The 24,522-nt window shown below is 39.1% G+C and overlaps 2 protein-coding genes across 14 annotated transcripts in view; one reads left to right on the top strand and one right to left on the bottom strand.

The window, feature by feature from the left end:
* SLC35A1 (solute carrier family 35 member A1) overlaps positions 1-24,022 on the top strand; it is a 47,021-nt gene extending 22,999 nt beyond the window's left edge. For 5 of the 6 annotated variants that reach the window (XM_053591840.1, XM_053591839.1, XM_053591841.1 and 2 more), the window contains 7 exons: positions 8,310-8,469; positions 8,630-8,782; positions 16,113-16,179; positions 18,061-18,237; positions 18,675-18,809; positions 21,590-21,709; positions 22,489-24,022. In XM_053591840.1, the coding sequence (XP_053447815.1) occupies positions 8,310-8,469; positions 8,630-8,782; positions 16,113-16,179; positions 18,061-18,237; positions 18,675-18,809; positions 21,590-21,709; positions 22,489-22,598 (922 nt within the window). In that variant the 3' untranslated portion in view covers positions 22,599-24,022. Of the gene's footprint in view, positions 1-8,309; positions 8,470-8,629; positions 8,783-16,112; positions 16,180-18,060; positions 18,238-18,674; positions 18,810-21,589; positions 21,964-22,488 lie in introns of those variants that run through there. The other variant, XM_053591844.1, reaches the window with a different exon arrangement.
* A 141-nt stretch (positions 24,023-24,163) lies between these two features.
* RARS2 (arginyl-tRNA synthetase 2, mitochondrial) overlaps positions 24,164-24,522 on the bottom strand; it is a 114,171-nt gene continuing 113,812 nt past the window's right edge. For all 8 annotated transcript variants that reach the window (XM_053591831.1, XM_053591836.1, XM_053591835.1 and 5 more), the window contains one exon: positions 24,164-24,276. In XM_053591831.1, the coding sequence (XP_053447806.1) occupies positions 24,190-24,276 (87 nt within the window). In that variant the 3' untranslated portion in view covers positions 24,164-24,189. The remainder of the gene's footprint in view (positions 24,277-24,522) is intronic.

Genomic DNA, 24,522 nt, shown 5'->3' on the forward strand with positions numbered 1-24,522 from the left:
GACACACGATGCCCAGATGCAAGGAAGGTGTTACTCGGCTGTCATCTTTCTCCGCCTCCTTGAGACTGCTTGTTTCTTATACTGGTCTCTGCTGTTCAGTACCGATTCAAACTGCCGTTCTTTATTGACAGCGCCATAGAGGACACGAACACTCCTGCCGGAAGGGAACAATAAAGCTTTCGCCATTCAACAGCGCCAGATACGCCAGAAGGCCGCCATCTTGAGGCCGGCGCGGAAGGCTTTGCTTTAGGTTCTAAAGCATACAATAAAAACACTGTTTTAGAATACTTGGTTTTATTTTTCCTCCTTTGGTTTAGTTTTGTTATTCATTTGAAATACTGACAGGGTGTTTTTTTGTTTTTTGTTTCTGTTTGTATTTAGATATTCTTTCATCCTTGTTGATTTTACTTATAATTTCCAGGAATTTTTGGAGTGTGAAATTATACTTATTTCAATCAGAAGTTAGAATTGGCGGTGCCTGTGGCTCAGTGGGTAGGGTGCCAGTCCCAATATACTGAGGGTGGGAGCCCCAATATACTGAGGTTTGAATATATATTCAAACTCGGCCCTGGCCAAAGTGCAACAAAAAACAGCCAGGCGTTGTGGTGGGCGCCTGTAGTCCCAGCTACTGGGGAGGCTGAGGCAAGAGAGTCACCTAAGCTCAAGAGCTGGAGATTGCTGTGAGCTGTGTGATGCCACGGCACTCTACCAAGGGCAGTAAAGTGAGAGTCTGTCCCTACAAAAAAAAAAAAAAGAAGTTAGAACTGTAAGAAAAAGGAAGATATGAGAAGAAATTAATGGATGGTTATTTCACTTTGATATCTAGAAAGTTTATGTGGTCAAATTGGTGAATTTTAGTTATATGCAAGAGATTGGTGAGCGCTGTGTGTAATATACACTAAACACACTAGACTCTAGTTTACTTTTTTTTTTACACGTAAATATTTAATCTTAGAAGTGGGTTCATGTTAGTACATGGAAAGTTGTCTCGTTCTTTTCAAAAGCTGCATGATACATTACATGGATGCATCATATATACCAGTCTCTGCTGATGGACATCTCGCTTGTTTCTTCTAGTCTTTGTATATACACATGTGTGACTATATCAGCTTACTTTTAAATTGAAGAGGAAACTAGTAAATTCGGCTTTTGGGAAGGGGTAGATTAGCAGTTTGATGTTGCCAAAGCTGTGGATGTGAACAAGATTTATTTATTTATTTATTTATTTTATTTATTTATTTTTTTGAAACAGAGGAGTAGAGTGCAGTGGCATCACAGCTCACAGCAACCTCCAACTCCTGGGTTCAAGTGATTCTCCTGCCTTTGCCTCCCAAGTAGCTGGGACTACAGAAACCTGCCATAATGCCTGGCTATTTTTTGGTTGCAGCTGTCTTTGTTTGGCAGGCCTGGGCTGGATTTGAACCTGCCAGGTCAGGTGTACATGGCTGGCGCCTTAGCTGCTTGAGCCACAGGCACCGAGCCAAGATTTCTTTCTTTCTTTCTTTTTTTGGCCGGGGCTGGGTTTGAACCTGCCATCTCCGGCATATGGGGCTGGCGCCCTACCCCTTTGAGCCACAGGCGCCACCCCCCAGATTTCTTTTTTTTAATATTTGAATTTTAATGATGCTTTATCTTTAAACAATGCTTTATAACAACATTATTTCTTTCTTTCTTTTTTTTTTTTTTTTTGTAGAGACAGAGTCTTACTGTACTGCCCTCCGGTAGAGTGCCATGGCGTCACAGCTCACAGCAACCTCCAACTCTTGGGCTTATGCAATTCTCTTGCCTCAGCCTCCGAAGCAGCTGGGACTACAGGCGCCTGCCACAACGCCCAGCTATTTTTCTGTTGCAGTTTGGCCAGGGTTGGGTTTGAATCCACCACCCTCGGCATATGGGGCCGGTGCCCTACTCACTGAGCCACAGGTGCCGCCCTTAATATTTGAATTTTAAGTTACAAGTTTCCAAGCTATACTTTTGATTGAAACATAAAATGATAACATTTTAAAAATATTTTATTTTTTTGTAAAACTAATTACTACTGCAATGTACTGCAAAATAGTTTGTTAGCTATGCTATGTGCTTTGCTAAACTCTGTCACAGCTATTGATACTAACAGTTTAGGTTGAAATCTGTCATTTGTGGTATGGACAGAGGAAGTGAAAAAAAAACAAAGAAGAAAGTCAATTTTTTTTTTCTTTTTTCTTTTCTTTCATGACCCTGATCTGTTTAGGACAAAGTCAATTTTTTATTGTTTGCTATTCACCACAATCTATATAGACCTAGGAATCCTAGCAGGATGTGTAAATATTAATGTCTATATACTTTGGATATGTTTAGTAGCAAACCAAATGTATCTTAACTTTGAACTTCATGTCCATATTAAAACTAGAGAAAATTCTGTTTTTTTGCAGTTTTTGATTGGGGCTGGATTTGAACCCGCCACCCCCTAGCATATGGGGCCAGCGCCCTACTCCTTTGAGCTGCAGGTGCCACCCTAGAGAAAATTTTTTTAATGTTTCAAAGTATCATCTAGAATAAATATGTAGCTGTCAAATATGTATTTTAAAGATTATCCAGCCCTCTTTATTGTCCTTTCTGGGCTTGTATTTTCCCTACCTTTTTGTGTTTTATTTTATTTTTTTAGAGACAGAGTCTCACTTTATTGCCCTTGGTAGAGAGCTGTGGCATCACAGCTCACACCAACCTCAAACTCCTGGGCTTAGGGGATTCTCTTGCTTTAGCCTTCCAAGTAGCTGAGACTACAGGTGCCCGCCACAATGCCCGGCTATTTTTTTGTTGCAGTTTGGCCAGGGCCGGTTCAAGCCTTGGTATATGGGGCTGGCCACCCTACCCACTGAGCCACAGGTACCACCTCAACCTTTTTGTGCTTAATACTATAATGGGTCCAAGGTCTTGGAAGGAAGTAAAAATCATGTACCTTGGTTCAGTGTCTGTAGCTCAGTGGTAAGGGTGACAGCCATATGCATGGGGGGTGGCGGTTTCGAACCTGGCCAGTGCCTGCTAAACAATGACAACTAAAGCAAAAAAATAGCCAGGCATTGTGGTGGGCTCCTATAGTCCCAGCTACTTGGGAGGCTGAAGCAAGAGACTTAAGCCCGAGAGTTTGAGGTTGCTGTGAGTTGTGACACCATAGCCCTCTACTGAGGGGGACCAAGTGAGACTCTGTCTCAAAAAGAAAATAAATAAATTAATTAAAAAAAATCATGTACCTCACATGATGGGTATTTTTGTTCTCAAATTGACCTCATTATTGGTTTTTGTGCCTAGCCCCTGAAAGTCTTTTATGTGAGTTAATTATACTTAACTTTGCAGATGATAAGAAATTTGTAAACAAAATTTAAATTTCTTAAGCTCACAAGTGACTTCTGCTGTGTTCCATTTTGCACAGTGCTTTAGGAACCTAGCCAAGGATTTTATGCCTCTAGTAGTTCTCGTCAGATCAGGAGCTGGAAGAATGAGGCCTACTTTTGACCAAACATAGGTCAGAAAGAATTGGTTTCAGCCAATTGATAGGAAATTTAGGGCGGGGGGAGGCAGCAGTGGAAATCTCTCTGCAAACAACATGGAGCTTCAGAATTTCTTCAGGTAACCAAAGGTTGCACATAGACTCTATTTTAATGATAAGAATCAAACAAATTGTTCAGATAGAAAATTTAATGAAAAAAAGACTATATCTAAAATTTTAATATATGCTTTTGATTATACATGCTCTTTTATTTAGCAATATCATTTATATAATTACATTTGATAAATCTGTTTTTAACAAAAGGTACTCATTAAGGTTTGTGATTTGATTTCTAGGAAAGTGTAAGTTCAGGAAAATTGAAGAAAAAATAGCCTTTGGATTTTAGGTGTTTCTGTAGTATATTCAAGGCTGCAGTATATTTAGATCTGATCCTTTATTTTTGTTTCAATAGTACAGCAAAAAAGACATGATCACTAGTGTTTTATGGAAAATAAATTGCTCTTGTTACTTTTATGTAACTTTAGTGAGTAAAGCTAAATACATACAGGCTTTAAGAGTGGTATTCTAAATATGTTAATTGAAGCAGGATTTAATCTAATTAATATTAAAATCATTTACCCCCTTCTTTAAAAGTTTCTGTGATAAGATTCTCATGTCTTGGTTTGGCGCCCGTAGCTCAGTGGGTAGGGTGTCGGTCACATGCACCGGGACTGGCGGGTTCGAATATGGCCTGGGCCTGCTAAACAACAATGACAACTGCAACTACAACAACAAAAGATTCTCATGTCTTTTTTCTTGTATCCTTAAATTTACTGTCTGTTACTTTTCTTATTCTTGAGCTGTTGATCTTTTACTAGGCTTTTTATTTTATTTTATTTTTTGAGACAGGGTCTAGAGTATAGTAGCATTACTAGCATGATCATAGCTCACAGCAACCTCAAACTTGTGGGCTCAAGGGATCCTCCTGCCTCAGCTTCCCCCGTAGCTGGGACTGCGGGCGCCTGACACAATGCCCAGCTAGTTTTTCTATTTTTAGTAGAGATGGTGTTCATTCTTGCTTAGTCTGGTGTCGAATGCCTGAGTACCAGTGATCTTCCTGCTTCAACCTCCCCGAGTTCTAGGCTTATGGGTGCAAGCCACCAGGCAGAGCCATTTACTAATTACTTTAGCATCCTCTGCTGTTTTTGTAACTTATTTTAAAATATCTTACTTGTAATTTTATTTGCTATAATTCCATATTACTATAGTATCTCTTGAGCTTTCCAGCAGTTAAGAGTCTGTTTCAGCTTGGCTTACCATTCTGATTTACCTTACTTCTAGAAACTAGAAAAAAGATATCTAAGCCTTCCTGGCAGTGGAGAAATAGCTCCTATGCATCCAACAGAAAGGAGATGGCTAACACAGACACAGACCTGAAGGTCAGTCCTGACACACTGTACTTTACTGTTGTTTCATAAGCCTTTTTATGTGAAAGCTGAACAGCGAGGGAGAAGAGGTAAGAGAAAAGAAAAGTGACAGGGAGTGAAGGGACCATAGCAGCCTAGACTACTGGTGCAGCTGTGGCAGTTGTCTGGAGTAGCAGCTGGATCCTTACATAGCCCTTATTCCAACAGGACAAGGAGATAACTCTCTTCTCTAGAATGCTAAAAAAATGTCATTTCATACCAATGAAGGCTTAATACCTGTAAGAGGTGGAAGTAAATGTCATTGCCCTAGCTGGGGATTAAGGGAAATATAGATAGCCATTATACTGTAGCTTTGAGGGTTCATTCAGCTTGAAGAATCTTTTTTTTTTTTTTTTTTTGAGACAGTCTCACTATGTCACCCTTGGTAGAGTGCTGTGATGTCACAGGTCACAGCAACTTCAAACTCTTGGGCTTAGGCAATTCTCTTGCCTCAGCCTCCCAAGTAGCTGGGACTACAGGCGCCCTCCACAACGCCCGACTATTTTTTGGTTGCAGTTGTCATTGTTGTTCAGCAGGCTCAGGCTTGGCTAGATCCCTCCAGCCTCAGTGTATATGGCTGGCGCCCTACTCACTGAGCTACGGGTGCCAAGCCCAGCTTGAAGAATCTTAGGTGGAGATAAATGGTCATGGGAGGAGTTGGGGTGTAGGGATCGGCACGGATGTGCCTCTCAGTAGTTCCTTTAGGGTGTGTGTGTGGCAGCATTTCAGAAGGGCACTAACTGAAAGTACGGTGGAACAGGACCGTGTACTTCACACAGTGTAAAGTTTACAGCTGTGCTGCATTTAACACTGACTAGGGATAACTATGATGATTAAGAAGTTTAGTTATGGGCAGTGCCTGTGGCTCAGTGAGTAGGGCGCCGGCCCCATATGCCGAGGGTGGTGGGTTCAAACCCAGCCCCAGCCAAACTGCAACAAAAATATAGCCGGGCGTTGTGGCAAGCGCCTGTAGTCCCAGCTGCTTGGGAGGCTGAGGCAAGAGAATCGCGTAAGCCCAAGAGTTAGAGGTTGCTATGAGCTGTGTGACGCCACGGCACTCTACCCGAGGGCGGTACAGTGACACTCTGTCGCTACAAAAAAAAAAAAAAGTTTAGTTATGTTTTCTAAACATCACCTTGTTAAGGTGATTCTTTGGGTTAACTTCTGTGATTCTTTTTAATTTCTGTTTTCCTTTAATTTTATAATTGAGGGGAAGACATTTCTTAAAATGTCTTTATAGTCTGTTTAAGGTGTCAGGAAAATATGTTGAACATCCTACATTTGTGTTACCTAGTTAAAAAAAGAATGCCAAATGTCAGTTTATTGAGCCTCTCTTAAGACACGTGAAAACTCTAATACCTAGACTTTTTTTTTTTTTTTTTGTAGAGACAGAGTCTCACTGTACTGCCCTCGGTAGAGTGCCATGACGTCACACGGCTCACAGCAACCTCTAACTCTTGGGCTTACGCGATTCTCTTGCCTCAGCCTCCCAAGCAGTTGGGACCACAGGCGCCCGCCACAACGCCCGGCTATATTTTTGTTGCAGTTTGGCTGGGGCTGGGTTTAAACCCGCCCAGGCGGCGCCCAATACCTAGACTTTTCAGTGGAGCAGTTTTTCTGGTGTTCTGTCCCTCTCCCGATAGGTTTCGTAGTCTCCCTACCAGATTGTGTGCATAACTTTTCAGCATATAGATTTAACATTGTGGTATGAAAGGGTTTTGGGATTTGGTAACAGAAAAAGATCTGTAACTAAGAAAGATGTCTTTGTTTCTGTGGCCTAGGTCAAATGTCCTGTCTTCTTAATGAAACATTTTCTTGGGTATGGAATGTTCTACAATGAATCAGTAGGCACAGCTAGTCAGTCTGACATGATAGGTTTTACCTCTTAGACACTTTTTTTGCGGTATTCAAATATGAAAAAATTACACTGACACCTGTTAGTTCTAACGTATTAAACCAGCAATATAGAGTTGGCTGTGAACATCAAACTTGGAGCTCCAGCAGAGTGCTTTGGTTCTCATAGGCTCTGTGAGTTGCAGGTAGGACCATTCTGATAAAGCACTTTTGGGGGAGTACTGATGCTTATAATAAAACATTGTTTTCAGGAAATAAGTGAGCTGATTATAATTGGGGAAATACGAGCCAGATTAGCCAGTTCCTCCTGATGAAAATAAGAATAGTTGAGAGCATATGTAATCATATGCAGTTAATAGTAAACTTCATGGACAGCACAGAGTGTACTTTTGTTGGGATTAGTAAATTATTTATATTTCTCACAGAATTATAGAGATAATAAGTTTTATGAGAATGTCCTTATAGAAAGATTTATTGTCTACTCTTTTTTATTTATTTATTTTTTTGACTATTCTATTTTATAAGCACTGAAGTCTTGTAAATAATACTGACCTGAATCACTTTATTTCTAACCCAGGTAACTTTCTTTTTGGGGTTTGTAACTAAATCTATTATAATTTTTACACTTGATCTTAGCCAAAAGGCTGAGAAGTGATTAAATCTATTATAATTTTTAAAAACGTAAAAAATAGATGCAATCAGTGCAACCCCATTAAAAAGTAATCAGAATGAGGCCTGGAGCAGTGGCTCACGCCTGTTCTGGGAGGCCGAGGCGGGTAGATTGCCTGAACTCAGGAGTTCGAGACCAGCCTGAGCAAGAGGAAGACTTCGTCTCTAAAAAAAATAGTTGGGCGGGGTGGCGCCTGTGGCTCAGTGAGCAGGGCGCCGGCCCCACATACTGAGGATGGCAGGTTCAAACCCGGCCCTGGCCAAACTGCAACAACAACAACAACAAATATCCGGGTGTTGTGGTGGGTGCCTATAGTCGCAGCTACTCAGGAGGCTGAGGCATGAGAATGTCTTGAGCCCAAGAGTTTGAGGTTGCTGTGTAACTATGATGCCATGGCACTCTATTGAGGACGATAAAGTAAGACTCTGTCTCAAAAAATAAAAAAAATAAAAAAATAAATAAGGAATTAGGGTCAACTTGATGCAATACAGTTGAAGTAGCAGGGAATTAATTTTTTATAGGTAATGTCAGCAATTCTGGTTTTCTGATCTCATTATTTTACTATTTTTATTATTTTGAAATAGTATTATTTTCAAATACTATTGTAGCTTTGACCAGAGGGTGATAGTAGAAAATCGAATTGCTTTATCATATGTTCCCAAATAGAATTTATAATTTTTTATGAGGCTATATCATTGGTATATTTCTTTTAATTAAAATTACTTGGGAATTATAAAAAAAAAAAGTTTGCTAAATTAGTATACCTGTCCTGTGTATGAAGGAATCTTTTTCAAAGAATGTTCTTTAATTTTCTTCCTTATCACCCTTCCATCTCCCCCTTTTATTTTCAAAGAGAAACTGGTAGTCTGGGTAGATTCAAGGCATCTTTAAGAGAAAATGTGTTGGGGAGCCCCAAGGAACTGATGAAGCTGAGTGTGCCATCGCTAGTGTACGCTGTGCAGAACAACATGGCCTTCCTGGCGCTCAGCAACCTGGATGCAGCAGTGTACCAGGTGGGTGGGGCTGGTGATGATGAAAAGCACATTATCTTTTATGGTAGAAAGATTTACTAACTCTTTACCACATTATCAAATATTGTTCCCAATAATTCTATTAATAACATATTTGTGTCATGTTAATATTAACTAAATTTATTCATTTTTTTGTGTCTAGGTGACCTACCAATTAAAGATTCCCTGTACTGCTTTATGTACTGTTTTAATGTTAAACCGGACACTCAGCAAATTACAGTGGATTTCAGTTTTTATGCTGTGTGGTGGAGTGACACTTGTGCAGTGGAAGCCAGCCCAAGCTACAAAAATTGTGGTGAGAAACAAAATGCATACTATAACTGGAACGGACAACTTAACCTTAAGTCTTACACACTGATCATGCAGGATGGTTACCTTTCTTTATTTAAAAGAACTTTTGCTATCTAGATATGCTGTTTTTCTTTTATCAAGGACAATACTTACTGATGTTCTGTTTCTTTGAGGGGAGTGTGCATAAAGAATGTTAGAGATGAAAGGTACTTAAGATGTAATATATTCCACTCCTTTGTTTTATGGGTTACAAAATTAAACTTAAAAGAGATATAGTTACTTGTCCAAAGTTACTAGACTGTCATTAGTTAATAGCTAATGTGTGACTAGAACTGTGCCAGCTTCTATTCAGTGTGTCTTCAGAATTTCTAGATGTCCTCTCAGCAACATGGGCAAGTTTTCTCCCCATCTAGTTTTTATTTTCCTCAGCTATGTCACTTTGGCACACATTCCTTCTGGCAGTAGGGAAGATGGGGAGAAGTCTTAATAAGGCAAAAAATGCCCCTTACTTCATTTAGTTTTTGAGTTGGTGTTAAGGTAGCTACCTGATACACATCTCTCTCTCTCTCACACACACACACACATACAATCCCTCCACCCCAATCATTCATTTCCCCAAAGAAGAGGAGGGAAACACTAGTGAGTGGCTTTCTGAAGGTGGAGTTTCCCTCTACACTGGAATATGTTCTCTAACTTTTAACAAATGCACTGTGGTTCTTTCTCTGAGGAAGAGAAGGCAGCTAGGACTGCTCAGAGAACTCGTGAAAGTAGGAAGTCTGTTCCTTTTTAATAGTTACTCTCTAGTGTGGTGGAGAGATGTTTTTGCTTTTAGGAAATGAGTTTTATTTTGCAGTTTTTGGCTGGAGCTGGATTTGAACCCACCACCTCCGATAGATGGGGCCAGCACCCTACTCCTTAAGCCACAGGTACCGCCCAAGGAAATGAGTTTTAGATAATTATCTTCAGATGATGTGGAAGCATGTTCATATCCTTGGTGATGTTTCAAGACATTTATTGAACACTCACTGTACATCTAACTCAGTTATAGATCTTCAGAGAAGTAATTTGTTTGGGAATGGAGGCAAACACTTAAAAGTTGAATATGAGTTTTAAGTAGCACTTTATACCACCAAAAAAGATGTTACATCCACCTTACAAAGGTAATGTACATGAAAAGCTTAGTTAGCTAAACTTATCCTACTTTTGGGCCCCTCTAGACAGTTTCGTATTTTAAGCAGAATGCAGCTGCTTATACTGACTTTCATTGTTCTTTGTTCTTGACAAAAGAATTTAGATCTCTCCCCATCTTAAACAAACTCATCATTTCTTTCTATAATAGGGTCTTTAGACAGAGACTTTCCCATCCCTGCCTTCTGCTCCTACACTTTGTCTTATATTTCTCTTGTAGACACATTCGTCTGTTTTACTGTCCTAAAACTTCACACTAACTCTTGATGCTGCCTGAGTAGTGTGAGGAGGTATGGTTTGGTTCTGAATATTTGAGACTTGTTAAATCAGTGTAAGACCACACTGTCATATGCTGCTTCCTGATGGTGCACTCAGCATTCTGAGGTGTGCTGTCAGGCGGTCTTGCTGTTGTGGGGACGTCATAATGAGTACACACACAGACCTAGATGGTGCTGCTTGCTGTCCTTGGCTGCAGACCCACTGAGAGAGTGGAAGGGAAGATGGGGGGAAATGGTAGGCACCTGTGATACAGTGGCCTCTGTGTGTGTGTAAACACAGAACAGATTCAGTACGATTGTGGTTTGATGATCTTAGGGGACCACTGACATATGCTGTCAGTTGTTGACTGAAATGTCATACATGCCACATGACTACATTAGTTTCCGGGAGAGGGAGGCAGGGCATCTGTTCTGTAGACTGCACACAAGTGTGTGTAGCTGTGTCATGTGCTTTACCTCAAATATGTCTCGAAGGGCAGGCTTATTCTAACCAACGTGCAGATGTGTCTGTATTTATTAAACTCATCCTGTTAGCTTTAGGTCACTGCTCAGCCCCTTGGGTGCTTTGTAGCTCTTATCCACGATTAGCTGCTTCTTTGATGGTCATGCTTTCTCCAATGTCTTCTGGGTCTTTACTGAAAATTTTAGACAATGTAGAAGGAAAGTTCTATGGCTGTGCTTTACACCTCCCTAGCGTGATTTTTTTCTTGCTTCCTAACATTTGTCATCTCATACAGTTTTCATTAGTCATGAATTTGAGGGAGCCTTAGCTGGTGGTTCTGGCTTGAGGTCTCATAAAATTGCTGCCAAGATATAGGTTAAGGCTGCAGTCAGCTTAAGACTTGACTCGGGCTGGAAGATCTGTTTTTCTTTTTTTTCCCCATTAGCTGGGTGATGTGTCGACATCAACATTGTCATAAAGTTTGAGAGAAGCACATCTCACATCTGTGAGCACCCAATCATCACACATCTTTTTTTTGGAGGCAGAAAAAGAGGCACCCTAGCAGGGTCAAACCTGTCACCCTGGGTAGAGTGCCGTGGCCTCATAGCTCTTGGGGCTCAAATGATGATCCTCCTGCCTCAGCCTCCCAAGTAGCTGAGACTACAGGCACCCACCACAACACCCAGTAGTTTTTCTATTTTTAGTAGAGTCAAGGTCTCACTCTTGCTCAGGCTGGTCCTAAACTCCAAAGCTCAAGCAATTCACCCACTTCGGTCTTCCAGAGTGCTAGGATTCCAGGCATGTGCCACTACACCTAGCCTAAAAAGTTTAATGTTCATCAACGAAAAATAGTGTGGCTTCCCTAAGAGTGAAACATGCCAAACTTTCTTACTGAAAATATCTGTAGTATCAAGTGATGAGGGGACTTCCATACAGATGTTTGGCAAGAAATTTGACAGACTTGCCTATCTTTGTAGATAAGACAAATGTAGGAAGACTAAAAGTACAATCTATTCATAAATGAGTACCTGTCTCAAAAAAAAAAAAAAAGTTCTTACGTTCTTCAAGTCATCTGTAAGTCTGTTCTAATATTTTTCTAGTAATCAAGGTCACAGACAGTGATTACTACATGGCACTCAATACTGGCATTATCATAAGTGCTTCATAGATACGCAACAACTTTTCTTGGTAAAGAGGGTTTTGAGGGCGGCGCCTGTGGCTCAAGGAGTAGGGCGCCGGTCCCATATGCTGGAGGTGGTGGGTTCAAACCCAGCCCCGACCAAAAAAAACCACAAAAAAAAAAAAAAAAAAAAAAAAAAAAAAAAAAGAGGGTTTTGAATTTATTTAGCTAGGTATTCTTGTACTAGTAAACCAGATGTTTTAGTCAGTCCCTTTTTAAATATTTATTATTTAAAAATTATTTGAAGAGAAAATGGAAACTAAATTTGGATAACTATTTACTTGCCATCTAACAATACATTATCTAGCTCAAGAAACAAACTCTTTTCTTCCTGAACAAATATGCTTTTAAAAGCCAAGTTCTTTAACATTTAAAAATATTTTTGTAAGCCCCTACTTATTCTGAATCTCAATTTCTTGCACCTTTTTTTTTTTTTTTATTGTTTAGGATACATTGGAGGTACAGAGTTAGGTTACACTGATTGCATTTGTTGGGTAAAGTCTCTCCTGTCCTGCCCTAAGAGGTGTGCCATACACCATGATCCCCCTCATCTTCCTCTCTTCTCCCCTTTCCCCACTTGCTCATTTCCCTACCCGCCCCCTTATATTGGCTCATCTACTGTCTTCATTTTATTGAGTACATTGGGGGCAGTGCCTGTGGCTCAGTGGGTAGGGCGCAGGCCCCATATACCAAGGGTAGCAGGTTCAAACCTAGCCCCGACCAAATTGCAATAAATAAATAGCTGAGCATTGTGGCGGGTGCCTGTAGTCCCAGCTACTTGGGAGGCTGAGGCAAGAGAATCACCTAAGCCCAGGAGTTTGAGGTTGCTGTGAGCTGTGACACCACAGCACTCTACCGAGGACAATAAAGTGAGACTCTGTCTCTAAAAAAAAAAAAAAAATAGAAAAAAGAAATTGAGTGCATTGGATTCCTTTTTTTTTGAGACAGTGTTACTATGTTGCCCTCAGCAGAGTGCCCTGGTGTCACAGCTTACAGCAACCTCAAACTCTTAGGCTCAAGCAATTCTCTTGCCTCAGCCCTCTGAGTAGCTGGGACTACAGGCACCCTCCACAATGCCTGGCTATTTTTTTGTTGCAGTTGTCATTGTTGTTTAGCTGGCCTGGGCTGGGTTCGAACGTGCCACCCTAGGTGTATGTGGCTGGTGCCGTAACCACTGTGCTACAGGCACCGAGCCATACATTGGATTCTTGCTTCTCCCTTCTGTGAATGCTGTACTAAGAAGAATGTGTTCCACCTCCATCTGGGTTAATACAAAAGATGTAAAATCTCCATCTTTTTTAGTGGCTGAACAGTACTCCATGGTATACATATACCATAGCTTGTTAATCCATTCCTGGGTTGGTGGGCATTTAGGCTGATTCCACATTTTGGTGATTGTAAATTGTATTTTACACTAGATAAACAGTCTAGTGTAAAAGTCCTTATGATAAAATGATTTTTTTTTTCTTCTGGGTAGATGCCCAGTAATGGAATTGCAGGATCAAATAGGAGGTCTAGCTTGAGTTCTTTGAGGATTCTCCATCTTGCTACTATTCTTAAATTCTTGGTTAGACTCTTCTAGTGGTCTGCACTTCAGTTTTTTTTTGTTCCTGTAAAATCAGAATTCAGTAAAGATGGCCTTCTTAGTCATGTTGGTTTATGTATTCTTTACTCCTCATCTGAATCTCATAATCTTCTGTACCTCTTAATCCCTCTTGAACCATCCTGGCATAAATCTGGAATTCTAACTTAAAGTTTTAAATATTTGATTTATCCAGGACTGGAGCATATTACCTTTCAAGTATGCAGTGTCTGGCTGTTTCTCACGCTGAGATGATGTGGTTGCATTATTACCAAGTTTTCATCACTTTCACTTCATTACCTGGCAGAATCTTACTCTGTCACCCTGGGTAGTGCCATGGCATCCTTGCTCACAGCAACCTCAGTCTCTTGGACTCAAGCAATCTCTTGTCTCAGCCTTCCTGTAAGCCACTGTGTGCAGCCCTTTGCCAGCAGTTTTTCGTCACAGAACCAGTTTCCATCACAGTTTTTCCTAACTGCAAAGGGATTAAAATGGCAGGAAAGCAAGTCAACGATTTATCAATACTCTATATTTAGCAGTTTGAGCTTCCTAGCAGATGTAGGAATAGGTGAGATTTCACGCGGTGATTTTCTTATGTCTATGTCAGTCTTTGCAGTTTTTTGGCTGGGGCTGGGTTTGAACCTGCCACCTCCATTATCTGGAGCTGGCGCCCTACTCCTCAAGCCATAGGCACCACCCTTCTATGCGTCTTGAAATTTGTAATAGGCAGGTATCCATGTCAGTCATTGGTGGTTCTCATTCATGTACGTTAGAATCAGCTGAAATTTAAACATATCGTTGGACCCATCCTCACAGCTTATGATTCAGTAATGCTGGGGGAGAGCCTGATAGTTTGAGAATATACTATAATACCCTGTTTCCCCGAAAATAAGACATCCTCCAAAAATAAGACCTACTTACAGGAAAGATAAGACGTCCCCTGAAAATAAGACCTAGCGCATCTTTGGGAGCACACCTTAAAATAAGACACTGTCTTATTTTCGGGGAAACAGGGTATCTTGGGTTTCTTCTCTTACCTTCATGCAAACATTTTAGAACAAAATTCCCCTCAGGTACTTACCATAAAGTAGTACCCTCCTTACATCAGGTTTATTTATTTTGAGTAAGTTATAAACTTTATAGCACAGTCATGAGTCTTAACCGATGAGCACTGATACTGAGGTAACACGTCTCTCAGGAGAGCTCAGACAGGAGGCTGGGGCCCATGTGTGCGTCCCTCAGCATCTGTGTCCCAGTGCTATGTTTGTGTATACTTGCCAGTTTCTCCTGTGTGTGGAGAACTAGAGCAGTCTATCATCATCTATAAGCATTTAGTATGTATCTCAGTCCATTTTTGTTGCTATAACAGAATCCTACAGTTGGGTAATTTATACAGAACAGAAGTTTATGGTGTAAAGTCCAGGAGCATGGTGCTGGCCTCTAGTGAGGGTCATCCTATGGGGGAAGGTGGACATGAGCCCACAAGACAGAGAAGAAAGTGGCGGAACTCATCTTTTTTATCAAGAGCCCACTCCCTCAGTAACAGATTCTCTTGATAGTGGCATTAATCCCTTCATGAGTGCTCATGACACAATCACTTCTTAAAAAACCCCACCCTTTAATACTGTTACAATGGCAGTTAAACCTCAATCCCAGTTTTGGAGAAGACATTCAAATCATAGCAGCATATAATGTATCTGGTATACAGATGGTACACTACAGGTATTTGATAAAAATTGAATAAAGTGGGGAGTCTTAGAAGCCAGAACGTTTAAGTGTATAGGTGATGGGGAATAAATAAGTTAAATTGTTATTATTTCCAGGATGGATTCTATAAGGGCTTGAGTTAGGGTGGTGGCAGAAATTAAAATTAAGAAGCAGGCTGACAATGCAAAGCTCTCTGCGAGATTGTTTATGTACATGTTTTTAAACATATACGAAGGCTATGGTTTGAGGGGCACATTTTATTTATTTATTTATTTATTTATTTATTTATTTTTTTGTAGAGACAGAGTCTCACTTTATGGCCCTCTGTAGAGTGCCATGGCCTTACACAGCTCACAGCAACCTCCAACCTCCAACTCCTGGGCTTAAGTGATTCTCTTGCCTCAGCCTCCTGAGCAGCTGGGACTACAGGCGCCCGCCACAATGCCCGGTTTGGCTGGGGCCGGGTTTGAACCCGCCACCCTCGGTATATGGGGCTGGCGCCTTACCGACTGAGCCACAGGCGCCACCTGAGGGGCACATTTTAAATTTAATTCAAGAGCCTCTTTATGTTGCCCTCAGTACAGTGCTGTTGCATCACAGCTCACAGCAACCTCAAACTCTTGGGCTTAAGTGATTCTCTTGCCTCAGCCTCCCAAGTAGCTGGGACTACAGGTGCCCGCCACAATGCCTGGCTGTTTTTTTGTTGCAGTTGTCATTGCTGTTTAGCTGGCCCGGGCTAGGTTTGAACCCACCAACCTGGGTGTATGTGGCTGGTGCCCTACCCACTGAGCTTCGGCACTGAGCCAACTTTGGTTAATTTCTGAAATGGTCTTTTTGTTTTGTTTGGTAACATACTTCTAAAAGCTGTAACAGATTTTAATATGCATTTGTTTAGATTCTTGGATGAATTCTATTTATTAGTCAGTAAAAATAACCTTTAAAAAATTAATATTGCAGGTGGAGCAGAATCCATTATTAGGGTTTGGTGCTATAGCAATTGCTGTATTGTGCTCAGGATTTGCAGGTAAATCATAAAACCATCATTTTATTCTTGTATTTTTTAAAAAACACTTTTAACTATAGATCAAGTTTATCTTGCTTTATCATTTTATTTTCATTAGAAAGATTTATATCCTTATGTATATCTAGTTTTTTATCAGCTGCTTTTCCAGTAAGTGTGTAGCATTGTTTACTCCAGTTCAGACCTCAGTCCCAGTTCAACTTGCAGTTATCTAAGAATGTACTTCAGTTACCCTTGACCACCTTAGACCAGCCAAGAAAATGAAAGTGAATGAAGAGCTCTAAAAATGGAAATAAGTTCTTTGCATTATTCTGGAACTGGCACTGTCCTCCAACAAGTGCTGCTGCTTTAGGCTGTTAATGTTACCAGCTCAGCTACCACTCTTCCCTATACTGTCAAAATCCTCCTCTGCCGTAACAGGTTAAAAGGTGTCTGGGAAGTACTTTAGAACACCTAATTCATAAAAGTAACAGCCAAAAAGGGAGAGAAGGCAATACAGAGTTGCCGGTATCAAAAAGGGATGGAAGTCTGGATTTATGCATGTAGGGATAGGCTCCTCCAGTGAATCAAGATGAATTGTGAAGGTCAAGTGTAACATAAGAAATGTGGTTTAAAAATAGTCCCAACAAAGATGAAACTTAAAGCTCTTTTTAGTAAATAATGTAGTAGTTTATAATTATAATTATGTCTTTATTATTTATTTATGATGATTTTAAGTTAGGACTATTTATTTTTGACTAGGAAGTAGGCTGATAGGGAAGTAACATATTGCTTATAAATGAGAGGGAGAAATCTAAATTTAGGTAGACAGCAAAAATCAGCAACAAAAATTGAGTTACCCCCCCAATAATATACTATTTGATTTTAAAAAATATGTTTGAACACTTACATGCTTTTATCCATTTATACGTATTTAATCCAGCCATTTAGTACATGGTTGAGAAAACTGAGGCTGGTTAGATAACTGTTTTAGTACTGAATACTTAAATGGTTTTCTCAGATGGTAAAATCAAAGATAGTGATAAGAATAACTATTTTACGTTTGTTTGCATTCTTTGGGTCTAATAGAGATTCATCAAAAATGATTTTGATTTTCATTTACTTTTTAATTGATGAGTACTTGAGTGGCAAAAGTGTCTGTTTTAACACGGTGTTTATAGTTAAAATCTTCACTGTCCTTGCTAAACATGGGATAAGGGTGTCATATACTACTTAAAAGAAATTTTTTTGTGGACCCTTACCCCCAGAAAAATGTACATACAAAGTTTATTATTTAGCTGGGGAGTTCATGGTCCTTCTGATAGTGTGTATGAGCCTGGCTCGTGGAACCCTGCCTCAAAGAAAACTCAGCAAATTTTCTATTTAAATTTATTTTGCAGTACTCTGAACAAATTCCAAGTGGTAGCAAATTCTATTTAAATTTATTTTGCAGTACTCTGAACAAATTCCAAGTGGTGATTATATAGGTTATTTTGCAAACTTCTGAGTATTCATTACTGGGCAGATATTACAGGGATGTGATTAAGATAATTTGCTCTAATAGTGTAGCTTTTCAGCTGACCACAGCAAGTCATTTATTGGTATGAAGTAGTAGAAAGCTTTTGTGATCTTATTGCTATAACAAAGGTGGAAACTGTCCTTAATTTAACAGTCTCTTGTCAAATGCAGTTTATAAAGCTCCCACTTAGTTATTAATCTATGTATACTCTGTAAAAATGCAAACTAGTAGTGTGCTGTGTGTTGCAACCTACATAACAAATGCACATTTAACTAATGTAAAATATGTTTGTTCCCCAAATCATAGTTTACCTCTGGGCTTTTTAAATGGGAAACATTTTAAATTAACTTATAATGATCTCATTTGCATTTCTAATTTTCTTTCAGGTGTATATTTTGAGAAAGTTTTAAAGAGCTCAGATACTTCTCTCTGGGTGAGAAACATTCAAATGTATCTATCAGGGATTATTGTGACACTAGCTGTCGTCTACTTGTCAGATGGAGCTGAAATTAAAGAAAAAGGATTTTTCTATGGTTACACGTATTATGTCTGGTTTGTCATCTGTAAGTATCTAGGAATTAAAGGTTCTGTGTAGAGCCTTTTTTCTTACATTAGATAGCCATTTTAAGCCGTTATGGCATTGTTGAAATTACTCCTTTGATTCTGTGAATATCGGTTTGAAAATGTAATTTTGGTTTTATTGACTTTCTTTTGATTGTGAAGGCAAACTGCTCTGGGATAGCTATGCCACAAAAATATCTAATGTGTTATCAATAAATGTGTACCATTTAGTAGCAGACCACATAGCCCTTTGGGCATTGTTTTGGAAAAAGTTATTATTCCATTTTAGCATAAACTCTGATGACAGCTTCTAAGGAAAATAGTGTTTTTCTTTTCCTAGGTAAATTAGTGTGGCTTCTCTAGGGATGAAAACTGCCTTATCACTATAAAATGTTTCATTTATTTGAGTGTTAAAATTTTACTTCTTTCTGTATACAAGTTCTGGCAAGTGTTGGAGGCCTCTATACTTCTGTTGTGGTTAAGTACACAGACAACATCATGAAAGGGTTTTCTGCAGCAGCAGCCATTGTCCTGTCCACCATCGCTTCAGTGATGCTGTTTGGATTACAGATAAGTATGTCTTAAGTTTTGTATTAAGTTGTTAAAGTGGAAGAACCTCACACTTCCATGATTCATTTCATTTCTTATTAAAAATGGCAGTTGGCCATAATGTTTATAGAAATCCCTAGTTTTATTATCATTGATTCCTCAAGTGCAGTAGTTCACAGCTGGGTGGAATGTGGCTAAGCAGTACTTAAGTTGTTTAAATGGTCCTAGAGCTTAAGCTGAGGAATGCTGGTTCTGTGTTAAAGTGAGAAGGCCACTCTAAAAAGAGCTTTTTTGTAGTCAAAGACTCACTGGGGTTTTTTTTCTTAGGTATTAGATAAAGGAGAACTCAAGTGATTCAAATTGAATATAGTATGATGAGGAACTCAAGGGAATAAATATAAGGACTTCAGGACATAATTACTTTTCAGAGATCAAACTATCTAGTTGTATTATTTAGAAGAAAACATACTTTATTCTCCCCTTAGCTTATATCTTCCTGTTTGGAATTCGGGTGTGAATTGATTTTGACAATATAATCCAAGTATAGATTTTCTTACCTTTTATAGATATCTTTGTTTCATTTAATATATAATTAACACAAAACTTATTACTATAGCTGGCCTAGCTAGTCCTTCTAATATAATTTTCCAATCTCAGATCCAGTATTAGCTTTAGGCAGTAATACTGATTTAACATTTTAGGGTGTTTTTCTGGCATAACAAGTGTCTTTTTTTTTTTTTTAGAGACAGAGTCTCATTTTTTTGCCCTTGGTAGAGTGCTGTGGTATCACAGCTCACAGCAACCTCCAACTCCTGGGCTTAGGCCATTCTCTTGCTTCAGCCTCCCGAGTAGCTAGGGCAGGCGCCCACCACAATGCTTGGCCATTTTTTTGTTGTTGCAGTTTGGCCAGGGCCTCGGTATATGGAGCCTGCGCCCTACCCAGTGAGCCACAGGTGTTGCCCAACAACTGTTTTCTTTTCTTTTTTTTTTTTTTTTGTAGAGACAGAGTCTCACTTTATGGCCCTTGGTAGAGTGCTGTGTGGTCTCACACAGCTCACAGCAACCTCCAACTCCTGGGCTTAAGCGATTCTCTTGCCTCAGCCTCCTGAGTAGCTGGGACTACAGGCGACTGCCACAACGCCCGGCTATTTTTTTTTTTTTTTTGGTTGCAGTTTGGCTGGGGCCGGGTTTGAACCCACCACCCTTGGTATATGGGGCCAGCACCTTACCGACTGAGCCACAGGCACTGCCCAAATGTTTTCTTTACAATCAGTTATTATACCATAAACATGAAGAATATCTGTTAAATATCTGCATTAAATAAAAGGAACAGAACTGGCCTATATTTTACATTTTTATTTAAGACAAGGTCTCGCCTTATTACCAGAGCTAAACTGCAATGGCATCACCATAGCTCATTGCAACTTGAAATTCCTGAGTTTGGGATCCTCTTGCCTCATTCTCCTGAGTGGCTAGGACTATAGGCACTAATTAATAAAATAGACATATGGCTAATTTCTTTTTGGGGTAGTCTCAGGGTAGTCTCAAAACACCCAGCTAACTTCCTAAAGTGCTAGAAATATAGGCATGAGCAGGTGTGCCTGGTTCACCTTTCATTTTTAAATTGACTCTTATAAATGTAAATAGAGGAACACTGATGTTGCAGAAATCCTAGAAAACATTTTATAGTATGGCTCAAATCTTGCCTGTACCATTTATTAGTTGTGCAACTTGAGGGGTGGTAACATGTTTGTGAGACCCCGTCTCTTATAAAAAAAAAAGAAAAAGAAAGAAAGAAAAATGGGAATAATAACATCACCATGAGCTCCTAGGGTTGTTTTCAGGTGATGTGCCCAGAATAGTGCCTGGTCCTCAGTGCGTCATCTGCACATAGCCAACCACTTCAGTGTCAGGTATTTGTAGCCCTCCCTCAGCCATTTTTCTTACCTGACTTGAATCAACTTTTAATTGTAGTTCTGATCCATCCTTAGTTTAACAAAATACTTATGCCTTTACTTTTGGCTAATGTCCTGTATTACTTACTGATAGTCAATTAGAATGTCTTAGCAATCTTTCAGTTAACTGTTTAGATAATAGTTTTTATTCCACCTTCCCTTTTTCAAAGCTAGTCTTTTCTAGTTAGAGGTGAACTAAAATCAGTTTGATGTCATTTCTTGTCATGTCATTTTTAGAGCTATTAAGACAGTATCATTGTATGCCAACCGGAAGGTGGTTCAGTTTGGATAAGTTATAATTCAGTTTCATGGTATCCTAATTTTTAAGACTAAGATGAAAAATAGTTAAGACTAAAGGAGATAACATTTTATTCAGTAAGTTACTACCTTATCTCCTATTCACAAATTTTCAATGGTTTGAGTAATTAGTCACCTAACTCTTTTAATTTTATTCAAATATCTTTTACCCTACACTTTCACAGGTTTCTGGTATCATGGAAAAGCCACATTCCACTGTATTTTCTTTTGTATTTGTATATTTATTTTATACTTATATATATTTAATAGGGAAATGAGTATGTGTCAGTCTGGGCTAAGACAGGTGTACTCGTGTTCTAAAAGTGTGTAGTCTGTGATCAACACTTTCTTGATTTTCCTGACTTTTTTGGCTAGAATGGATGACCCTTCTAAAATTTACCATCATAAAAACAGAACATTTAAGCTTCATTTCTCATGTGATCTGACAGTGTAAACAAAGTTTAAAAAGTTTTTAAAATCTTAAACTAATCATTATTATGGAGTTTTAAGATACAAATAAAACAAATACAGATGAAGTTTTTTTTCTTTTCAGCACTCACTTTTGCTCTGGGCACCCTTCTTGTATGTGTGTCTATATATCTCTATGGATTACCCAGACAAGACACTACATCCATCCAACAAGGAGAAACAGCTTCAAAAGAGAGAGTCATTGGTGTGTAATGTCAACTTCAAGTGAGATTTCTACTAAGACTAAACAATTTGCATTAAACTAGAGCCTTAAGTCAATCCCAGAAGGTAGCTTAAACAAAATATCAACAAATTAGCTGATGGCATGAGAATTCTACCTGAGTGAAGTGCTAATACAGAGATTTAATGTGGAACTGTTTGGGTCAAGCTGTTGTTTCAGAATGAAGCAATTTTATTACTGTGTATATATTAAAGTGTACATAAAAAGTATGGAGATGATATGGTTTAAAAAAAATCATGTGAGGCTACAATAATCAAGGTCTGTGACAACATTTAAGGGTTAAAGTGCCAAAGCCATTTCTGTCCTGTTCTCTTGTTCAGGTACCGGGAGAGGACAACCTCGCTTTTTCTACAGTCATGTATAGTATTTTGTCCCAGCAGCAGGACCTAGGCTCTTTTCCTACAAAAGAGAGGCAGAAACAAGACAGGCTAGTTTAGAAACAAATTGACTCTACTTCATTCCTCAGAAGATGATTTCCAGGTGGTGGCTGAGTGCTTCTTCAGCTCTGTTCCTGTGCCATTCATTGTCTAGTTCACATTCCTTTGCTGTTAGATGATACACTTTTCTTCAAAAAAATTTCTAATGTCACTTTTGTATTTTTTTTTTTATAAAGTATGTTTAACTATGGGGCTGTCAATAATTGTGAAATTTTAGTGTTTTTAAAAAAATTTCTAATATTAATGGGGAAATTCAGCAATAAACTTATTTATATGGATTCTGTTTAATCACTTGTTGTATTATAGATATGACCATGAAGATGAAGAAAATTATCTTTTTAAAATGTTTCTGCATTATTTTCTTTCTTTTTTTTGAGACAGAGTCTCAAGCTGTCACCCTGGGTAGAGTGCCATAGCATCATAGCTCACAGCAACCTCAAACTCTTGGGTGTAAGCAATTCTCTTGCCTTAGCCTCCCAAGTAGCTGGGACTATAGGCACCTGCCACAATGCCCTTTTTTGTTGTTGTGTATGTGGCTAGCGCCATACTAAGCTTCAGGCACCACCCTGCACCATTTTCTATATATGAAATAATAGTATCAGTTAAGGTTCTTTGGTTGCAAGCAGCTACAAACAAACCAACTTTGTCAAGCCTTAAGCAGAAAAAGGAATTTTAGCCAGGCATGGTGATACATAACCTGTAATTCCAGCCACTGGGAGGCTGAGTTGGGAGGATGGCTTGAGCCCAGGAGTTGAAGGTTGTGCCACTGCACACCAGCCTGGACAACAGCAAGACTAACTATTGGAGGAATTAATGAACAATCATTTCAGTGAACTACTTCCTGGCTGTACTCATTACCGTCCCTTTGAATCCCAATCAAGATTCAAATACTCACGAGGCTACAATCTTGGAAGGGGACAGTTTCTCCAAAGAAGTGAACAGTGTGTTGGATGTGTACATGTAAACATGTCCCTACTGTACATTTTTACTCTTGACTTTAGTGGCGAAATCTGGAATCTAATATGCTTAAAATTGAGACTGCATGGATGAGTCTTTTCTAGGACCAAGAAGAGCGAATCATACTTGCTAATGTAAAACAATTTTCATTCTCACTAGAGAAGCTTTGGTTCATGCTAATTTGCCTATTTGTAAAAATAGATTTGTAAGAATAGTCATCGGTACTCAGAAGACTTCTATTAGCATTTAGAATAAATCATAGTCAGCCTGAATAGAAATACTGGTATATGAGGAGGATCATACTAATGAAACATCTCACATTCTGCTCACATTCACCTAAGCCCTGCTCATGTTAACTCTAATCTAGTCACACAAAATATATTGTACCAATATGTGGGTACATGAAGGAGACTAAGAAACTCCTTTGTAAATAATGGTTTAATAATGAACTACATTTTACAAAAAGATCTTAGTACAATGTCTGTACAAGTAATTCCTTCCTATTTAAATGTATGCAGTTCCTGAATTCCCATGATAGCTATCGGTATATGTTAACTAACAGGCAAGCATAAGGTCTGTTCTCTCTGGCAGTATTTGTCAGATATATATTGGCAAAAAGACACTTATTTCTGAGCTCCTTACATTTTATTAAGAACTAGCCACTATTAGAGGAAAATTGAGATTTTTTTTCTCCCTTCACCGATTTTTCATGAAAACAGATCATCTCAGTTGTTAAGAGTTTCTATAAAAATCACATTAGAATAAACTTCAAGCCACAGTTTAAACTCTGATCCTTTAGCCCCATTAGACCTCAATGCTTTGAGACTGAACCTACTTTTAAAAATGTATATTTAAGTATTACTGATCATAAGGGAATTCAGATTAGTTATTTTCTTAAGGGTAAAGATGGAATAGCTGAAGTCACTTATACTTAATAAAACATAGATTCTGACACAGAATAATAGTTTAAATTCCATTCTGAACAATAAGGCATCTAAGAATAGGTAACTACAATTCATGTAGTATTTTAAAACCCACTTTAATTAGAAATTACATCCTACATACAGGTGTTATTCCAAGCAGTTTCATTCCATTGGCTAGGACAGAACGGACAGCTTTGAAAAGTTGAAGTCTGGCCTACAAAATAAATCAAAGAATGATTAAATGTTCAATTTAGCAATAGGCTAGTTATAATAAATGAGAATGCTGTTAAAAGTAATGTTTTCTTCTAATTTAAAGTAGGAGCAGGGCTGCGCCTGTGGCTCAGTAGGTAAGGCGCTGGCCCCATATACCGAGCGTGGCGGGTTCAAAACCTGCCCTGGCTGAACTGCAACCAAAAAATAGCTGGGCGTTGTGACGGGCGCCTGTAGTCCCAGCTACTCC

This window comes from Nycticebus coucang, chromosome 5 (genome assembly GCF_027406575.1).
Source record: "Nycticebus coucang isolate mNycCou1 chromosome 5, mNycCou1.pri, whole genome shotgun sequence".
In the NCBI taxonomy this organism is placed as follows: domain Eukaryota; kingdom Metazoa; phylum Chordata; class Mammalia; order Primates; family Lorisidae; genus Nycticebus; species Nycticebus coucang.